Genomic DNA, 17039 nt, shown 5'->3' with positions numbered 1-17039 from the left:
AAGACAAGAATCCACAGCCTGGTGTGTGGCAAACCAAAAGGAAGAACCTCTCGAGGAAATGTCGCACCCCCCAACCCCAACCCCACATCATCGCCTCTCTTCCTTCCCTAAAGTGTCAAGTGGATGCATTTTGGCATTCTTTTGATACTTTCAATAGCTTTGGGGTAGGTAATCACACAAGAAGATAAGATCCTCCATCTTTTCCTAAAAAGAACGCGAAGTAGTTTATCACCTCTACATGCGGATCTCGATTCCCTCCTTTGGACAATGAAGAATGTTCTTCAGCTAAGATGGACTAACATTTGTTTTTTTACGAATTGCAAAGGCCTCATCTCAATGACTGACATCCCTTCTGAATGGACCTTTTTGCAGTGGAGCCCGTTTCTTTTAGAGTTCTTAAAACCTTTTCCTATCTTCTAATATTTGTTTTATTTCTCGTTGTAACAATGTCCAGACATATTGCTTAGCTAAGAAAGTACGAACCTGTAAATCTTTGTTATCTTATGTAAGTTCGTCGGCTTCTGTTTGGTTTGCTTTAGAGGTGAATCTCTTTTCTGTGACTTAATAAAATGATGTTTTAAGAAAAAAAAAAAAAAAACAGTTCAATCTCTATCTCAAGATGTATATATTCGAAAAAAAAATCTACAAATATGAAAATTACATAATTTCTCAAAAAAAAATTAAAATTTCCGAGTTATATCCCTTGAATCGATCTGACCCAATCCAAAATATTCAGTTTAACTCTGATTAATTTAAATCGGCGCGTGATCGAGAGAGAAAGATATTCTCTAACCTCTTGCAACAATTCTTCTCAAAACCCTAACCCCTTTTTCAAATTCTACTTCCTTCTTTAGATCGATCAAATCAATGTCCGTCGACGATCTACCTCCGTCACCGGCCTCCGCCGTAACGCCACTAGGCTCCTCCGTGATTCCAATTGTTAACAAGCTTCAAGACATATTCGCTCAGCTAGGTAGCCAATCAACAATCGCGCTTCCGCAAGTAGCTGTAGTCGGAAGTCAAAGCAGTGGCAAATCCAGCGTTCTCGAAGCACTCGTCGGCCGTGACTTTCTTCCCCGTGGCAATGATATCTGCACGCGCCGACCTCTCCGTCTCCAGCTTGTTCAGACGAAACCTCGCTCCGATGGTGGATCCGATGAAGAGTGGGGCGAGTTTCTTCACCACGATCCTGTTAAACGTATCTACGATTTCTCTGAGATTCGCCGTGAGATTGAGGTTTATTATTCATTATCTTCTTCTTAGTTCGTCGTAGATCAATTGATGATGGTCTAATTGTATGAATATGACAATTGTTTGTAGGCGGAGACTAATAGAGTATCAGGAGAGAACAAAGGTGTATCAGATATTCCGATTGGTTTGAAAATATTTTCACCTAATGTTTTGGATATCAGTCTTGTGGATCTTCCTGGTATCACTAAGGTTCCTGTTGGTGATCAGCCAACTGATATTGAAGCACGTATAAGAACGATGATCTTGACTTACATTAAGGAATCTAGCTGCTTGATACTTGCTGTTACCCCTGCTAATACCGATTTAGCAAATTCAGATGCATTACAAATCGCAGGAAATGCTGATCCTGATGGTAAGTTTTTGGCAGTAAGTCAATTGAGAATTTATCAATTTCATTGGTATACATAATAGTGACCTTTCGTTTTGCATATGAATTTGTTGTTCTCAGGTCATAGAACCATAGGTGTAATCACAAAGGTGCTATTTCTCTCCTCATAAGTCATAACTTTGCTTTAAAATTTTCTTGTTTTAGATTTAGCTGTGATGGCAAACTACTGACTGATCTATTTTCTTTCTGATTCAGTTGGATATTATGGACAGAGGTACTGATGCTCGGAATCACCTTCTTGGAAAAACAATTCCTCTTCGACTTGGATACGTGGGAGTTGTAAATCGTAGTCAAGAGGTAATCCCTGTTTTTCAAAACATTTACGCATGTTTACTTATGATGCATATTGTGGTTGTCCTATTATATTGAGCTGAGGCCACTTCTATTTTTGTGCTTGTGTGTGTCTTATTTCTTTCTATCATTATATCTCATTGACTCTTCTTTTCCCTTCGTATACTACCCGTAATTTATAGTTTTTCTAGTGTTACCAAACCACTCTACTCTCTATATTCATTTTGCGTTTGCTCTTACTATGTGGCCACTGCCTTTTCGCAAGGCAATAACTAATTTGGGTGTTAATTTCCTTAACAGGATATTTTGATGAACCGTAGCATCAAGGATGCTCTTATTGCAGAGGAAAAGTTCTTTCTTAGTCGTCCAGTAAGACTGCATCAATCTCTCGATTTGTTTTCTGATAGTGTTACCTTGACTGTTCTGCTTATATCTTTTTTTTTGTTTATTTTCTAATAAACAGGCTTACAGCGGTCTCACAGATCGTTTGGGTGTCCCTCAATTGGCAAAGAAATTAAATCAGGTATTATCTGCAGTCTTGAGATCGTCTAATTTCTTTATTATGACTTGTTATGCAGTCAAGATATGAGTTCCATAAGGAATACGCTTTCTGGATTTTCCGATGTGTTTCCAATTGAGACAATAAATAGGCTTTTGTACGTAATATTCATGTTTCCTAGCCATGCATAGCCTGATTGTGCCCATTTCATTTAGCAGGAGCTAGGAAATTTGTAGGATATACTAGTGTATATATTTGAGAAAATCAGCAACATCTGGTCACTATGGTTGTTGTTTCATATGGTGGATTCTTTTTCTGTTGATTGATTAGTCCTTTTTTTCTAAAGATGGCATTTCATAAGTTTCATAGCTGGTACTATTATTAGTTAGATTAAAAGCTGTCTGATGGTAGCTAGTCCTTTTTCCTTCTTTGCAGGTCCTTGTCCAACACATCAAGGCACTGCTTCCTAATTTAAAGTCACGTATCAACAATGCATTGTTTGCTACAGCAAAGGAGTATGAGAGCTATGGGGATATAACAGAGTCCAGGGTATGTGGTTTTCTGCCAGTTTTAGCCTGAAATATCCCATCCATTCTCAATGATGACATTGCTATTTGCTTTTTTTTTTTGCATTATATGGTTTCTTTGGTCAGTTTTCATTTTGAATATAATTTTATTCATGTATGTGATCGTCTTCTTGGCATTCTTGGGAGCCTTTTTCTGTTTATTATGAGTTAAATAAACTATTGATAATCTATAGAGTTAGTGTTTGAAGGTGTCTAGATATGCAGGGAAAGATTTCTGACAAAATGACTAATGATTTTTTAAAAATATCTAGATATGCTTTCCTATTTCATTTCCTTATAAAATATGCCTACCTCATTAGAGTATGTCATTAAAACATACATAAGTTTATCATTATGACTATTTAACTTACAGCTTTCTCTGGTTTTGTACTGTTTCGAAATTCATAGGGTGGTCAAGGAGCTCTTCTCCTCAGTTTTATTACAAAATACTGTGAAGGTAATATCTGAAGATGGTTCTATTTCAGTTTAGACAACGGATGTTAGTTTCTGCTTTTTAGGTTGGTATTGGTCCTCACCATGGTGTAATTGTTTATAACAGCATACTCCTCAACCCTGGAAGGGAAAAGTAAAGAAATGTCAACATCTGAGCTCTCGGGTGGAGCAAGAATTCTCTACATCTTTCAGTCAGTCTTTGTTAAGAGCTTAGAGGTTTGCTTATACATTTTTATTATTTTCCTCGATCTTCACTCAGTTATAAGCTCTGCCTTTTGTTTTGTTGTTCCAAGTTTTGCATTAGGTTATATCTTAGTCAGGTAATACTTTCATAATTTAATTTGGGATATCACTTGTGGTCTTCAATGGAGGTTCATTGTGATGCTATTGATATAGAACCTATACACATATGTGGTCTTCAATGGAGGTTCATTTTGTTGCTATTGATATGAAACCTATACTCGTATGAGTGACTTTCTATTTATAAGATATTATTTCATTCGCTAAGCATTAGGCTATATCTTAGTTAGGTAATCACTCTGTGTAGATATCTCTGTTTAGTTAGTGTGGCTATTGGCACAGAAGGCAGATGGTTCGTTTCAGGTTTTGAGTTCTTGGAAGCGTGTTATGTTTGCAGTTCATTTATGAGTAGAACTACGTTCAGTTGTAAAAATAGTCAGTGTTTATATTAGTTCATCTCCGGCCATCTTTCAAACATCTGATCTGTATCTCCCAAAATCGATCTGAATCTTCTCTGCTGTATAGAGATCTTTACCTACTGATGTTGGCAGTGCTACTTGATACGGGTTTATGAGTTTAAACTCATTAGTTTCTTTCACTTTGCTTCTGAAGGAGGTTGATCCATGCGAAGACTTAACAGCTGATGATATTCGGACTGCAATACAAAATGCAACTGGTCCCAGATCTGCATTATTTGTTCCAGATGTAGGTCTATCTATATTCCTAAAATTGTGGGAGCTTTGTTTTGCTTATCTGTTCTTTCCACTTACTTATTTTGCTTGATTTTTCTAATTTCCAACAACTCTGATTAGTATCTCTTGCTTTCATTCTCATCTGCATAGGTTCCATTTGAAGTTCTTGTCAGGAGGCAAATATCTCGTTTACTAGATCCCAGCCTTCAGTGCGCTAGGTTCATCTTTGATGAGCTAGTAAAGGTGTTATTTTTATTTGTGTTTCTTTAAGATGCTAACTGCTGATTTACATGACCATGAATTTAAATTGAAAATTATTGTACAGATTAGTCATCAGTGTATGATGACAGAGTTACAGCGCTTCCCAGTCCTGCAAAAGCGCATGGATGAGGTTATTGGGAACTTTCTGCGAGAAGGTCTTGAACCTTCACAGGCAATGATCCGAGATCTTATTGAAATGGAGGTACGTATGAATAATTTAGGATCCACACAGTCATGATTCTCATGGCCAGTTAAATTAAATTTACTGAGATATCTATACCGTATACTGAATTTTTTTTGTCATACTGGTGTTCTAAGTTTGAGAATATTAAGTACTCTCAATTTTATTGATTATTGCCTCTTTTTAAATTTAGTTTAACATATTTAAGTTTACCATTTGCAGATGGATTACATAAACACCTCACACCCAAATTTTATCGGGGGAACCAAAGCCGTGGAGCTTGCAATGCAACTAGTCAAATCTTCAAGGATTCCGCATCCTGTTGCGCGGCCAAGGGTATAAAATAGTCTAAGCGAAAGTAATATTTGCTTTATGTTTCTCTTTGTGAGTTGTGAAATTTTTCGTACGTGTTCACTTCGATGACTAACAGGACACTGTGGAGCCTGAGAAGACAACTTCTTTTGCGAGTCAAATAAAAACCCGATCTTTTCTCGGCCGACAAGCTAATGGAATCGTCACTGATCAGGCATTTCATTTGTTTTGTTATGTATTTGACTCTGTTACATCTCCTTCAGTGTCTTTTGCTGTTTGTTACTATATTTGTAGTTGGCTGAAGCGAGTACAAATATCCAGCTAGAGACTTCTTATAACATATTTCCTTAACATTTTCACAGGGAGTTCCAACTGCAGCAGATGCGGAAAGATCTGCACCAGCTGGTAATGGTCTTATCACATTTATTTTTCAGTCTTTCATGTATGCACAGATAAAATGAACATGTGGTTCTCAGACGATATTTGACTGAAATGATAAAATTCATTGTCTAAGATATGACCTACATATACATACATGTCTGCTCTTAATTCAGTGTTCTGTTTAGAATTTGAATGTAGTATTCTTGACCAATTGAGAATTAATCAGGAAACTCAAGCTGGAGTGGTTTCTCATCAATTTTCCGGGGGAGTGATGGTCAGGCAGCTGCTGAAAATAGCCTACTAAACACACCGTTCAGCGAAGCTGCTCAAGATGTGTCTCAGAACTTGTCAACAATCTATTTAAAGGAGGTTTGAATCTTGTGCCTTCTCAGGCTCTTCATATTGTCAATACTGTTTACCTATTCATCTCATAATGTTTTGTTTTTGAAGCCTCCAACCATTTTGAGATCATCGGAAACTCATTCAGAACAGGAGGCAGTTGAGATTCAGATAACAAAGCTATTATTGAAATCCTACTATGACATTGTAAGGAAGAATGTTGAGGACTTGGTCCCAAAAACAATCATGCATTTTCTGGTTAGTGTCACCTCCCTCTTCAAAAATTCGAAATTTCACATTGTTGTATTACCTGAAATCTCATCACTTTTGCCGAGCAAAACATCTTCTGGTCATTGATGACACTTAAGTGTCTGTTGATATTTGTGAGGGGACTGATACCTATTCTATGTAATAAACACAGGTAAATTACACGAAACGTGAGCTGCACAATGTTTTCATCGAGAAGCTTTACAGGTGATGAAAGAAACCATGTGCTTCCCATCTGATTTTGTGATTTTATTCTTTTTCTTATATGAACTAAATCTGGTGGATGGGACAGGGAGAACTTGATTGAAGAACTGTTGAAAGAGCCAGATGAGTTAGCCATAAAGAGGAAACGCACACAGGAGACTCTTCGCATTCTTCAGCAGGCTAATCGGGTAAGTTCAAGGTTTATCATGAAGAAATTGCAATTTTAATCTGTTAAAATGTGTCTTCTATATATGGTTAAAACAGACATTAGACGAGCTGCCCTTGGAAGCAGAATCAGTCGAGAGAGGTTACAGAATTGGTTCAGAATCGAAACATGAGGAGTTACCGTGTACAAGAAGATCAAGGACAGAAACTAATGGGAACGGACGGCTTCACATGTAAATTCAAATTGTGATTGCACGCATAATTCATCCATTTAGTGATGGAAAAGATTTGTTTCCTTCCCTTTAAATCGGTTGTGCGTGGGGAAAGAAAGATGTTCTTAGGTATAGTGAAACATGATGAGAAACAGGGTTTTGTTGTGAGGGTATTATCAACCTATTAGAAAATGTGACTTATTATTTGTTTCTCGGAGCCGAGAAGAATAATCAAATTCCTAATTTTACTTTTCATTGCTTTATTTGTTATTACATCAAAGAGTTACAAAAGAAAAAACATGAAAGAGCTTGTTGCTTTGTCCTAGAAAATTCAAAAGAACGTATTTGAGCCAATGTAATGATAAATTTATCACTGTTAAGTTGATCTTGTTGTTAATGCAAAGGTTTTAAAATATTAGAAATTAAGTGTGTTTGTTAACAGAAAATAGAAGTCAATCCAATGTTTTCTGCATTTTGTCGAGAAGAGCATGTTTTTAGTCTAGATTAATAATCCTTATCCATGTACTTAAGTAAATAAATGGTGAATACAACACTCGAGAATGTTTTGTGTCCTATGGATTAGAACTCTCCAGTTCAAACCGGAAATGAATGTCAATCTTTGTCTGTCTCCGACTCCGATGATGTAGGCTTTCCGGAATACTTGTCACGCCAAACCTGTTTATTCTTCTCGATACTGTTATGATTTTGAGTAAATTCAGTGAGCCCTTGTCTAAATGCTCCAAGCGTAACACCATCCCCCACAAGGATGCTTGTCACTCCCATTTTCGAAACCTGTTTATTCATTCACACACACCAAAGATTCAAACTTTTAGTGCACAAAGTAAAGAAAATAATCCTGCCTAAGCGATGTAAGCTCAATTAGCACAAAGCAGTAGTTTGTATTTAACTGATTTAATGTTTCTGTCCTCATCATCGAAGAAGAGCATCGCAGTAAAAGGCACTCCGGTTCTTGTGTGTATCTTCTGAAAATGTTCCGTCTTGTGACTCCAACTTGAGTATATTTCCTGAATAAATCCCACAAGCATATTACCCTATGACATATATCAACAACGTCCTATTCGTTTCCAATAAAGCCTTAATTACGATGCATATCTAACGCAAGTGAGATAAAAGTCCGAACAAAACATCACTAGAAAACCATTCGCTAACACGGTAAACCACATCGAAGAGAGAAATAAGGAGACACCAACAAAGAAGAAGATGTTTCAAACAAACCTTGGCGACAAACATAGGCTTGATGTTCAATTTATCAAGAAATGTGTTAGCAATATCCGAAGTAGGAGATCTCGAAGCAATAGCCATTTCAATACCCTTCTCTTTCAGAGCACTCAATATACCCTTTGCTTGTGGATACATAGACGGCATTTCTCGTTTCGAACGGCATTCACTGAAACCAGTCCCAACTCCATAAGAAAAAATTCGAAACTAATCAAAGATTCTAACTTTCCTCAAAATTACAATCCCACCCAAAAATACCCAATCACAAAAAATCAAACCCTAGATACCAGTTCCACTAGGCCTTTGATGAAAACAAACAAATTCCACAAAAATTGGGGATGTAATTGAAGAAAGACATGAAATTTACCAGTAAAAAGGCCAGAGAGTATAATCGAGATCAAAGACGACAAGTCTCGGAAGAATTTGAAACATTCCCATTATTTGCATCGCTTCATCTTTTACCATCTCTTCCGACATCTCACTAAGAAAACACGATCGGAGATTAGAGAAAGATTGTCGGAGTTCGCGTTTTACAAAAATTCTGACAGTCGAATCGAGACGTTAATGGGACATGTGTAGACGACTTTTGTCGTCGTCCTGGTCTGGGAAATTGCAAGACTTCCCAAAAGAACCCCTCTACTTTTTTGGTTTTACGAAAACGCCCCTTATTTATTTAGTATGACAGTTTGGAGAATGAGGTTTGCGTATTTGACAATTTAATCCTAATTTTGGTAAGTCGTAAGCAGAAAAGTGTTGACTTCTTCCTAATCAGAAATGTAATTCCAATTTTGTTGGAGGACTTCGTAACAAATATATTTACGTTTCATCTATGCCAACAAAAATTTGTATTTTCTTATTGAGACGTTTTTGATTAGTAATAAATACAAAGCGAAGAATAGATTTTTAGCATAAATAAAAAATAAGAAAACAATATCAGAAAATATAGTTAGAGTACGGTAAGAGAACCAATTAAAAATATACGAGGATATTCTAATCATTTAAAGGAAATATTTTATGCTAAAATACCTTCTCTTGGCAATCAATATACACAATTTAAATTGGCTACGTTCGAGCACTAACAAATACAAAAGATCAATGCATCCACATAATATTCAACAAATAAAGTTAGAAACTAGAACAACTAAATAATGTTACACACACTTTATGCAGATTTTGACATAGTCATGTATGGATGTTAATTATAAGCCATACAAGAACAACTAAAGAGATTTTTGTACACATGATGTACAATAAATATGTATTTCCATTAAAATCGTCAATATACCAAGTTTTTTTTTTAATGTAAATAAAAATCATTACTCATGATAAGTTTCTCATTCATTTTGCTAATGAAAGTGATTGTGCTTGTAGAAGTGTTCTCTTTACAAAATATAGGATTTTGATAATTGATTGCAATTGCTGATGGGTTCAAAGACCATGAATACTTTAACATGTGTTGTTTATAATTTATTTGGGTTCTGGGCTAAATTGTGGGTAAGTGTTTCATATTTTCATTGTTTGGATCAACACTTGATTATCCCATAAGTGGGAACTATCAATTGCCTCACCTGCTCAGATGATCAACAATCGTGTGAAGAAGTTGTTTTTGAGCTTAAGCCACAAAAACAAAAAAAAACTCATGCAATACTTTCATCTGAATTAATGTTTAATTTATGAACTAATTATATGAAGTAATTATTGGATTCACATACTTTCTTTTCTCACATCTAGATCACTTTCTTGATCAATTTCAAAAATCCTTCATTTTATATTAAAATACTACCTCATTCTTGTATAAAGGGTTAATATTACATGTTATCACATCACACTTACTCCAAGATCATTCCGAAACGAAAATCCGAACGAGCCTTCATATTCAATCTCCCTTTTGTTAAATACTAAACCAAAATTAAAAATACTTTACCGTCCCTCTTGTGCATATTATTCTAATTTTGGCAAATTTTTAGAAAACAAATGTCAACTTCATCCTTAACCGAAATAATTTCTTTTGTTTGTTGACGCGTAAAACAATATATTCACGTTTGTTATGTGCTAACAAAAATTTGTTCCGTGTTTGATATCTTTGGTCTTTTATTTTAGGGTTGTGTGCAAAAACCCAAGTCAGCAATTTTTGCAATTTTACCTTCTACTTCCAAAACATGCAGAATAATCATATGAAGTCAAAAATATATAATACGCAATATATCCTTTATACATATATTGTAAACGTTTTCACGATCACATACATTTGATTTTTAAAATTCTAAAAATAGAGTTGAACTCTTCGTCTCGAGGGCTTCGACTTGATATATTATTTACCAAAATTTTAAAATCTTGACAATAGCGAAAAAGGCTATATTGCGTATTATTTTTCACTATATAGGATTATTTTGCATTTTTTGGAGATAGAGGGTAAAGTTGCAAAAAATGGCGACTTTGAAAGTTTTTTTTTTCCATAAAACTTTTTTATTTTACATTGAAAATCAAATACTCAAAATCTACAATCATAAACCAAATTAATAAAATCAAAATTTTGATTCGAGATTGAGATTTCTATCATCATTTTCGGAGCTGTAATTTTATAAACAAGACCTTCGCTTGTAAATAAATTCATTGCTAATTTTTTTTTAAGAATTTTCATTGCTAATTTTATTTATAGTTGTGTTTAATTTATAGTATAATTTACTAGTTTTATTCATTTATAGAGTTTTATTTTAATTTTTAAAATTTTAAAACATGAATTCAAACAATTTGATCTAAATAAAATTAATATTTTGGATTTTATAAAAAAAAATTGGTTTTGGAATTGATAGTTTAATATTAAAATATTTTGACAATAAATAACGAAGACAAGAGAATTCACTTATACAAATGATATGCTTAAATTCAAATTTATTATGAGTATTGTTGTAATGAGCCGCCTATATGGCTATCAAAATAATAGCGATGCATATTCATAATTTGAAAACTTACATAAAATTTTGGTTATTTTTATGAAAACTTTATAGACGATACTACAGTAAGATAGTTTAAAAATGCAACATAACATTTTTAATAAGAAAAGTTAGGGATGAGTAACAAAAATTCATTAAAAAAAACTAAAACTATATATTGATACATTATGTTCATATATATATATATATATATATATATATATATATATATATGTGTGTAAATTTACATGATTATTAATTTATGTTATTAATGGGACCATATATTTATATAGAGATTCTAAAAAAACTATTATCTTATTATCTTATCGAATTTTGTTCATTTTTACACTAGCCCGACTTGGATTCGGAAGATTTTATTATTTCATAGTGTTTATTAACTTATCGAGTATTAATTTATAGAGGTTTTACTGTATGTTACGACCGTGACAAATTATTTTCATCCAAAACATAGATTTCAGTTTATTTAATTTTCTTTTATAAAAAAAATCATGCTGAACATAATGTATTCTAATATGAAAAGGAAACAATATTTCCAATTTATATGAAAATTTTAAAAGACGCTTTTCTATTTAATTCAAATGCCTTTTGATTTTTGAAGTAAATTCTTTTTCAAATTTAAGGTTAGGTTTAAATATGTACTTCTCAATTAATATAAGTAATATATATATATATATATAGAGGAAAAGAAAAAAAGACAACTTCATTTCTTGGCGTGTTCAACCTCTTTCCAAAGCGTTACTACACGTAAAAGCCTTTTATCTTAAGCATACGCTTAACCAATATCACACACAAATTGAAAAACATTGATGTGTATATATAAAAGTTGTGCCTATGAAATTTTATCATCTTGATTTCATAAACCGGATTGAAAATGTATCTAAGTCGGAGAATACAGAGCGGAGGTTTTGCGGTCTATAGGCAGGGCCTTGCGGAGGTCTTACAAATATACAACAAAGTTGAGAGGAAGACAACTTTGAATCCATATCCGGCGATTGTTCGATTTGGAAGAGACTATCATAACCAATTGTGTCCACAAGGTCTCAAGTTATCAAATTCGCTTAATGCCGGGAGATACTTTAGTAATGGTTCCAACAACTCCAATATGCAACCTTCTCCTCCAAACCAGTGGTTTAATTTTTCTTGGTACTTATCTTTCTCTCTCAATCTCTCGAACTATACACGTCGAATAAACCAGTATGTACACACCGATTTGCATTAGATAGGATCAAGATTAGATCATTCAATCCATATATTAGAGTGGAACTTTTATTGAGGCTAATTTGGAGAGTAACTGGCAGGGGAAGATGGGTTATTGGTTCTGCGATATCCTTAGTGTTATCTTTCTGGAACAACGAAAGGATACAAAAACTGAAACGGATCGAAGGTAATAAAATTTTAACATCTTTCATTTGCTTTGGCAAAAAGAACTTGAACCACACATTATATGTTAATAACATTTGTGGTAATCTTAAAACATTCGTGAAAAGAGCTCTAATCTTGTCTTTGCCTTAGTATTTTTATAAATTGAAATGATGTAATATATGCAGGAGAGGCAGAGTTGGTAGTGGAAGGGGTAGAGGCTGTAGCAGAAATGGTGGAGAAAGTAGCGACGGCGACTGACGAAATGGCTGAAGAAATGGCAGAGAAACTGCCTGAGAAAAATAAACTAAAACAAGTGGCTTCGGTTCTAGAACATATTTCAGAGGTCGCTGCCCATGAAGCACATTTAACCCAAGATTTCCTTCACAAGGTAAACCACTACACTTTATTATTAAAATTGATCTATGAAATATACATCAAAATATTACTAACACTAAAAGATCAATTTGGGGGATGTTTTGGAACCACTAAATATTTTGAATATTTGATTTATGTTTTTTGGGTCTATTTTATTGGTTTATTATTTGGGGGATGTTTTGGAACCAAATAATCAAACATATATAAACTTTTGATTGTTATTGACTAAGTCAAAACTTACAAAATTGCAGGTGGAAAAAGTCACACAAGATATAGATGACTTGGAGGCAATGATAAAGCCTTTGATAGACAAAAAAGTGGCAAATGCTGAAACTAAGCATCAAAGTAAAGAAGAAGAAGCAAACCCTGAGTCGCCTTCACGCCACTAATCTCTTCATATATCATCTAATTTGGATGTAATAATAATAAAAAAAAACTTCTTCTAAATTGTCTCTTAATTTATTTTTTCATTCTTTCAAAAGATATGTTTTTCATTGTATACCAAAAAAAAAAAAATAATGATTTGTTATATAGTCGTTTTAATGAATACATTTTCAAATTGTTACCCAAAAATGAAACAAGCTCGGAAACATTTTGTGTAACCACAACGACATATTTTACCAACCTTTTTGTGTAATTTTGTGATTACTTAAGTTATATAAAAGTTTGTTAGAACTTTTTTTTTTTAGGTCAAACGTTTGTGAGAAATAGTAACTTGGAGAAAGTGTCCAGTGTGGTATTTTGAGAATTTTTTTTTAAAAAGAAGTAAAGATGTTACCATTCATGTTTTTCAAAAATACTAAAATCTACACCAAATATGAAAATCCAATAATTCAAAAAACTAGAACCACACAAAAAAAAAACCCCAAATTATAACTACTAACATCCATGATATATATGTTTTGGCTTCTTTCTTAAATTTTATCAGACAACAAAAACTCAAAAATTGCTTTTGTAACACAATAAATTAAGAAGATTAAAAAAAGACGACTCGACGTCGTTTTAAAGGTGAAAACCCTTTCAGAAATTCCTAATTTGCTCTTCCTTCACTTCCCGTCTCACACAATCAACCACTGAATCCTGTTGTTCAAAATTCGCAACTTTATATCTCTCTAGCGAATTTGCTTTTGTGGGTTCTTGTCTTTTTAAGGTTGTAACTGTTGAGATATGTCACTATGAAGTCGAAAAAGATACACTTTAGTTCCAAAGATATAATAATCAGCAATCTACCTGAAGCTCTGCTTTGCCACATATTATCATTCCTTACTATAAAAGACTCTGCTTTGACTTCAGTCCTCTCGAAAAAGTGGCGTTATCTCTTTGCTTTCAGACCAAATCTTGATTTTGATGGCTTGGTTAATAATCTGCATCATCGTGAAGATGGTAACAGAGAAAAAGATGAGATTAATAGAATGTTTATGGATTTTGTGAATAGAGTTTTGGGTTTGCAAGGGAATTCTATTGTCAACAAGTTCTCTCTTAAGTGTGGAATTGATGTTGATCCAGTTTGTGTCATTAGTTGGATACTAAACGTGTTGGAACGTGGTTTATCGGATCTTGATTTACGCGTTAGTGTGGATCGTGGTGAGCTGCCTTCAAAGGTCTTTATGCAAGATCCAAGTAATTTCTGACAACCTCAGCTTATCTTTTTCCTTTTCCACAAGTGGACTCACCTTCTTCAATAGTACCTTTCCCGTTTGAAGATTATCCTTCTTAGAGACGAGACGACCAACATTGTTTTGGTTCTAGTTTTTAGCTTAAGCAACAAAGAAAAATATTACTTTGGCCTCTCTTCTGTTATTTGCGCCTTGGTCTTTCAGATTCTTAATATATATTCCACTTTTTTTATGTAATGTGCACTTCATGCTTTCTATAGGTTTCCAAGTTGTTCGTTTGTTTCACCATACGAATCCCTGAAATAACAAAAAGAAACATTAAATTAACTAATACTTAGAATTAGATATGAACAGTTCTACTGTTGTTGTTCGTCTGTCGAGATCTGTGATACACAGATTGGCTCTTCTTCGCTCTCTGTTTCTACACTTCAGTTCCGTTCGAGAGCTGGTCTATTCAATAGGCTCTTGCCAAGGCGTTCATAGTGTCGCTTCCATTTGACGTCGTTTCCGGAAGTTTGTGTGAAAAGTTTGTTTCTGTTCTATCTTGCCGGTTCAAGATGCTTAGGTTTATTTGATTTGAAAGATCTATTCGGTATTGGAAGATTATATTGTCATTGCTTTGGCCGTTTACTAAAGGTTTATAGGTTTGGTTGTTAGCTCGGTTTCATATTTGTTCTTGTTCGGAAGAATCACGGACAAACATTAGTTGAATCGAAGATGATGAGATGAAGAAAGGAAAAATATCGTTTGATTCAACTTAATTGCTTATTACAACAGAGTCTCTCTTTTATAGTGAGTGTTTACATTAAACCGACTCTTAACCGATTCTAAATTACGGTTTAGTCAAATCGAGTTTCAATATACATTTTTAGAAAACAAGGTCTTTTCTTTTATATATATGGGAAGTGTTCTTAAACATTTAAAAATGATTTAGTAACTCTTTACGAAACATCAAAAAAAAAAAAAAAAAAAAAAATTATTTCCTTGTAACAGTTTAGTAAATAAATAAAGATTTTAAAGATTACTTGGAGAAGTGGAAAGAGAGAGTCGAGGTCTCCAAAAACCTATGTCAAACGCAGCCACTTGTCTGACCAAAACCTTGTAATAAAAACATTTTTACTTTGGTAACGCTTTTGTCCTAACTTCAATCGCAGTCATGAGTGCTGCTGCAACTACAAGACACACCTCGTGGATAGTGGCTACGGCCATAGCCGCCGTGGAAGCTCGTTGGAACTATCCCCTCCGTTTTTTCAACAAAGATGTCAAAGCTCGTCTTCGTGCCATCGCTGTCACTTCCCGTCCACCTTCCTCCGCTTCTTCTTCTTCTTCTTCTTCGGCTGATTTAGTCAAGGACAATCATCCTATGCCTAAATCTGAAGCTTCCATGGAAAGAGTTATGGGTCTTAGCTGCTTTGGCCCAACCACTGTTCGATTCTAGATCTCTTCCGTTGTATGTGTCTTTTTTCTTCCATCATTTTCATGAATTTCATTATTTAATTTTCTTTGTTGATATTACTTGTAATTCTCATAAATTATGGAGGATTCTTGTGGTAGCTAAGTCATGAATTACAAATCATATAGTTTGATATTTGATAATTGAATTTGAGGCAAATCAATCTCTTCTCTTGGCCACATTTTTTTACAACATTCTCCCAACAAGAAATAGAGGTTGCACTCTCGGCAACCCTAGATAATTTCATCAATATTCATTCATGTATATATATATGACTCACTTGGTAGAAACCTAGTTATATGATCTTATATCTTGGGGTTGTTTGTCTCATAATGTTGGGCTTGTGATGTTTGCTTCACTACCTTGTCGCAGATTAAACTTCAGACGAGAACATAAAAACCATCAAAATCTTTGTTAACACATCTTGAATTAATTCAATCATTCCCATAGATTTGCCATTATAACTGCACTTCACCTTACCTACCTCTTACATGTGATGTTCCCATCTCTGTTTGTGATTTTATGATCTTGCGAGATTGGTGCCATTATTCGTTCTTAGAATTCTTATAGTCGTTCTGGTATGACCTACGTTTTGCGATTAATTTTATTGTAAATGATATCATCTATGAACTTCCACAAACAAAATCATCAATAATCTAGAATGTAAAATACAACAAGAAGCATGCACATAGCAAATTCACATTCACATTCAAGAAATCAAAACTAAGGATTTAAACGAGCAGTTCTCACCACTTCAAAGTATGAATCCACACAACTTTTGGAATGTCTTTGTTTCCTACCATACCTCTTAGCTCCTCCTCTGCCTCACTATGCCTCCCAAGTCCTAACCAAGACTTCATCGCCAACACATGTAATGGAGCATGTCGATGTGCTCCATCCCTGAAATTTCCTCCATTCTTGAGAACTTGTACACATTTGATCATACTCTCATACTCTCCCTTTTGCAAGTGCACTAGTGATATGAAACATAGTTTTTGGTTCTCATGGTTGTTCATTCAGCCAGGACAATTGATATGAGAACAAATAAACCAAAATGTTGAAGAACCAGCATAAAAATAAGAAAACCCTAGCTAAGAAGAAATATCTACACGAGAAAGATAACAAGAGACGTACGAGAGGAGTGTTTGTGAGTAATGTAGAAATTAACGAGAAGAGGCATTGAATGACATTGTTGAGGTAATAGGGTGTTCCTACGCTTTTAATTTAGTAGACTCGGCATCCGGGAAAAGGGGATTTTCATACCCGTACTATCGGGACCGTGGATTTTTATACCTCGACAATTTTGTAGTGTATTTTCCAACCCAAACTGAAATAAAA

The 17039-nt window shown here is 34.3% G+C and overlaps 3 protein-coding genes across 4 annotated transcripts; 2 read left to right on the top strand and 1 right to left on the bottom strand.

Moving 5' to 3' along the window:
- The first annotated feature begins 722 nt into the window (after positions 1 to 722).
- On the top strand, positions 723 to 6972 carry LOC9319890 (dynamin-related protein 3B). Of its 2 annotated transcripts, none has more exons than XM_021031538.1 (20): positions 723 to 1236; positions 1321 to 1603; positions 1700 to 1728; positions 1835 to 1936; positions 2231 to 2299; positions 2394 to 2453; positions 2865 to 2978; positions 3404 to 3452; positions 3555 to 3664; positions 4301 to 4393; positions 4531 to 4623; positions 4706 to 4843; positions 5045 to 5158; positions 5253 to 5348; positions 5497 to 5539; positions 5742 to 5884; positions 5966 to 6112; positions 6276 to 6328; positions 6414 to 6513; positions 6590 to 6972. In XM_021031538.1, the coding sequence occupies exons 1-20, from the start codon at positions 868 to 870 to the stop codon at positions 6725 to 6727; spliced, it is 2343 nt and encodes a 780-aa protein (XP_020887197.1). In that variant the 5' UTR covers positions 723 to 867; the 3' UTR covers positions 6728 to 6972. The 2 variants fall into 2 exon arrangements, with proteins under 2 accessions (XP_020887197.1, XP_020887196.1); XM_021031537.1 differs by having other exon boundaries at positions 5253 to 5369.
- Positions 6973 to 7131: 159 nt separating this feature from the next.
- Positions 7132 to 8599, bottom strand: LOC9321970 (magnesium-dependent phosphatase 1). The gene is made up of 4 exons (XM_021031539.1): positions 8309 to 8599; positions 7939 to 8110; positions 7611 to 7727; positions 7132 to 7494 (listed from the first exon to the last, which is right to left on the bottom strand). Exons 1-4 carry the CDS (start codon positions 8416 to 8418, stop codon positions 7315 to 7317), a joined length of 579 nt encoding a protein of 192 aa, XP_020887198.1. The 5' UTR covers positions 8419 to 8599; the 3' UTR covers positions 7132 to 7314.
- Positions 8600 to 11604: 3005 nt separating this feature from the next.
- Positions 11605 to 13179, top strand: LOC9321969. Its single transcript, XM_002885857.2, has 4 exons — positions 11605 to 12038; positions 12194 to 12279; positions 12443 to 12645; positions 12884 to 13179. Exons 1-4 carry the CDS (start codon positions 11767 to 11769, stop codon positions 13019 to 13021), a joined length of 699 nt encoding a protein of 232 aa, XP_002885903.1. The 5' UTR covers positions 11605 to 11766; the 3' UTR covers positions 13022 to 13179.
- The last annotated feature ends 3860 nt before the right edge of the window (positions 13180 to 17039 follow it).

Source organism: Arabidopsis lyrata (assembly GCF_000004255.2).
Source record: "Arabidopsis lyrata subsp. lyrata unplaced genomic scaffold ARALYscaffold_3, whole genome shotgun sequence".
NCBI lineage: Eukaryota > Viridiplantae > Streptophyta > Magnoliopsida > Brassicales > Brassicaceae > Arabidopsis > Arabidopsis lyrata.
Note: the sequence above shows the minus strand (reverse complement) of the source record. Positions and strands in the feature narration are given on the sequence as shown.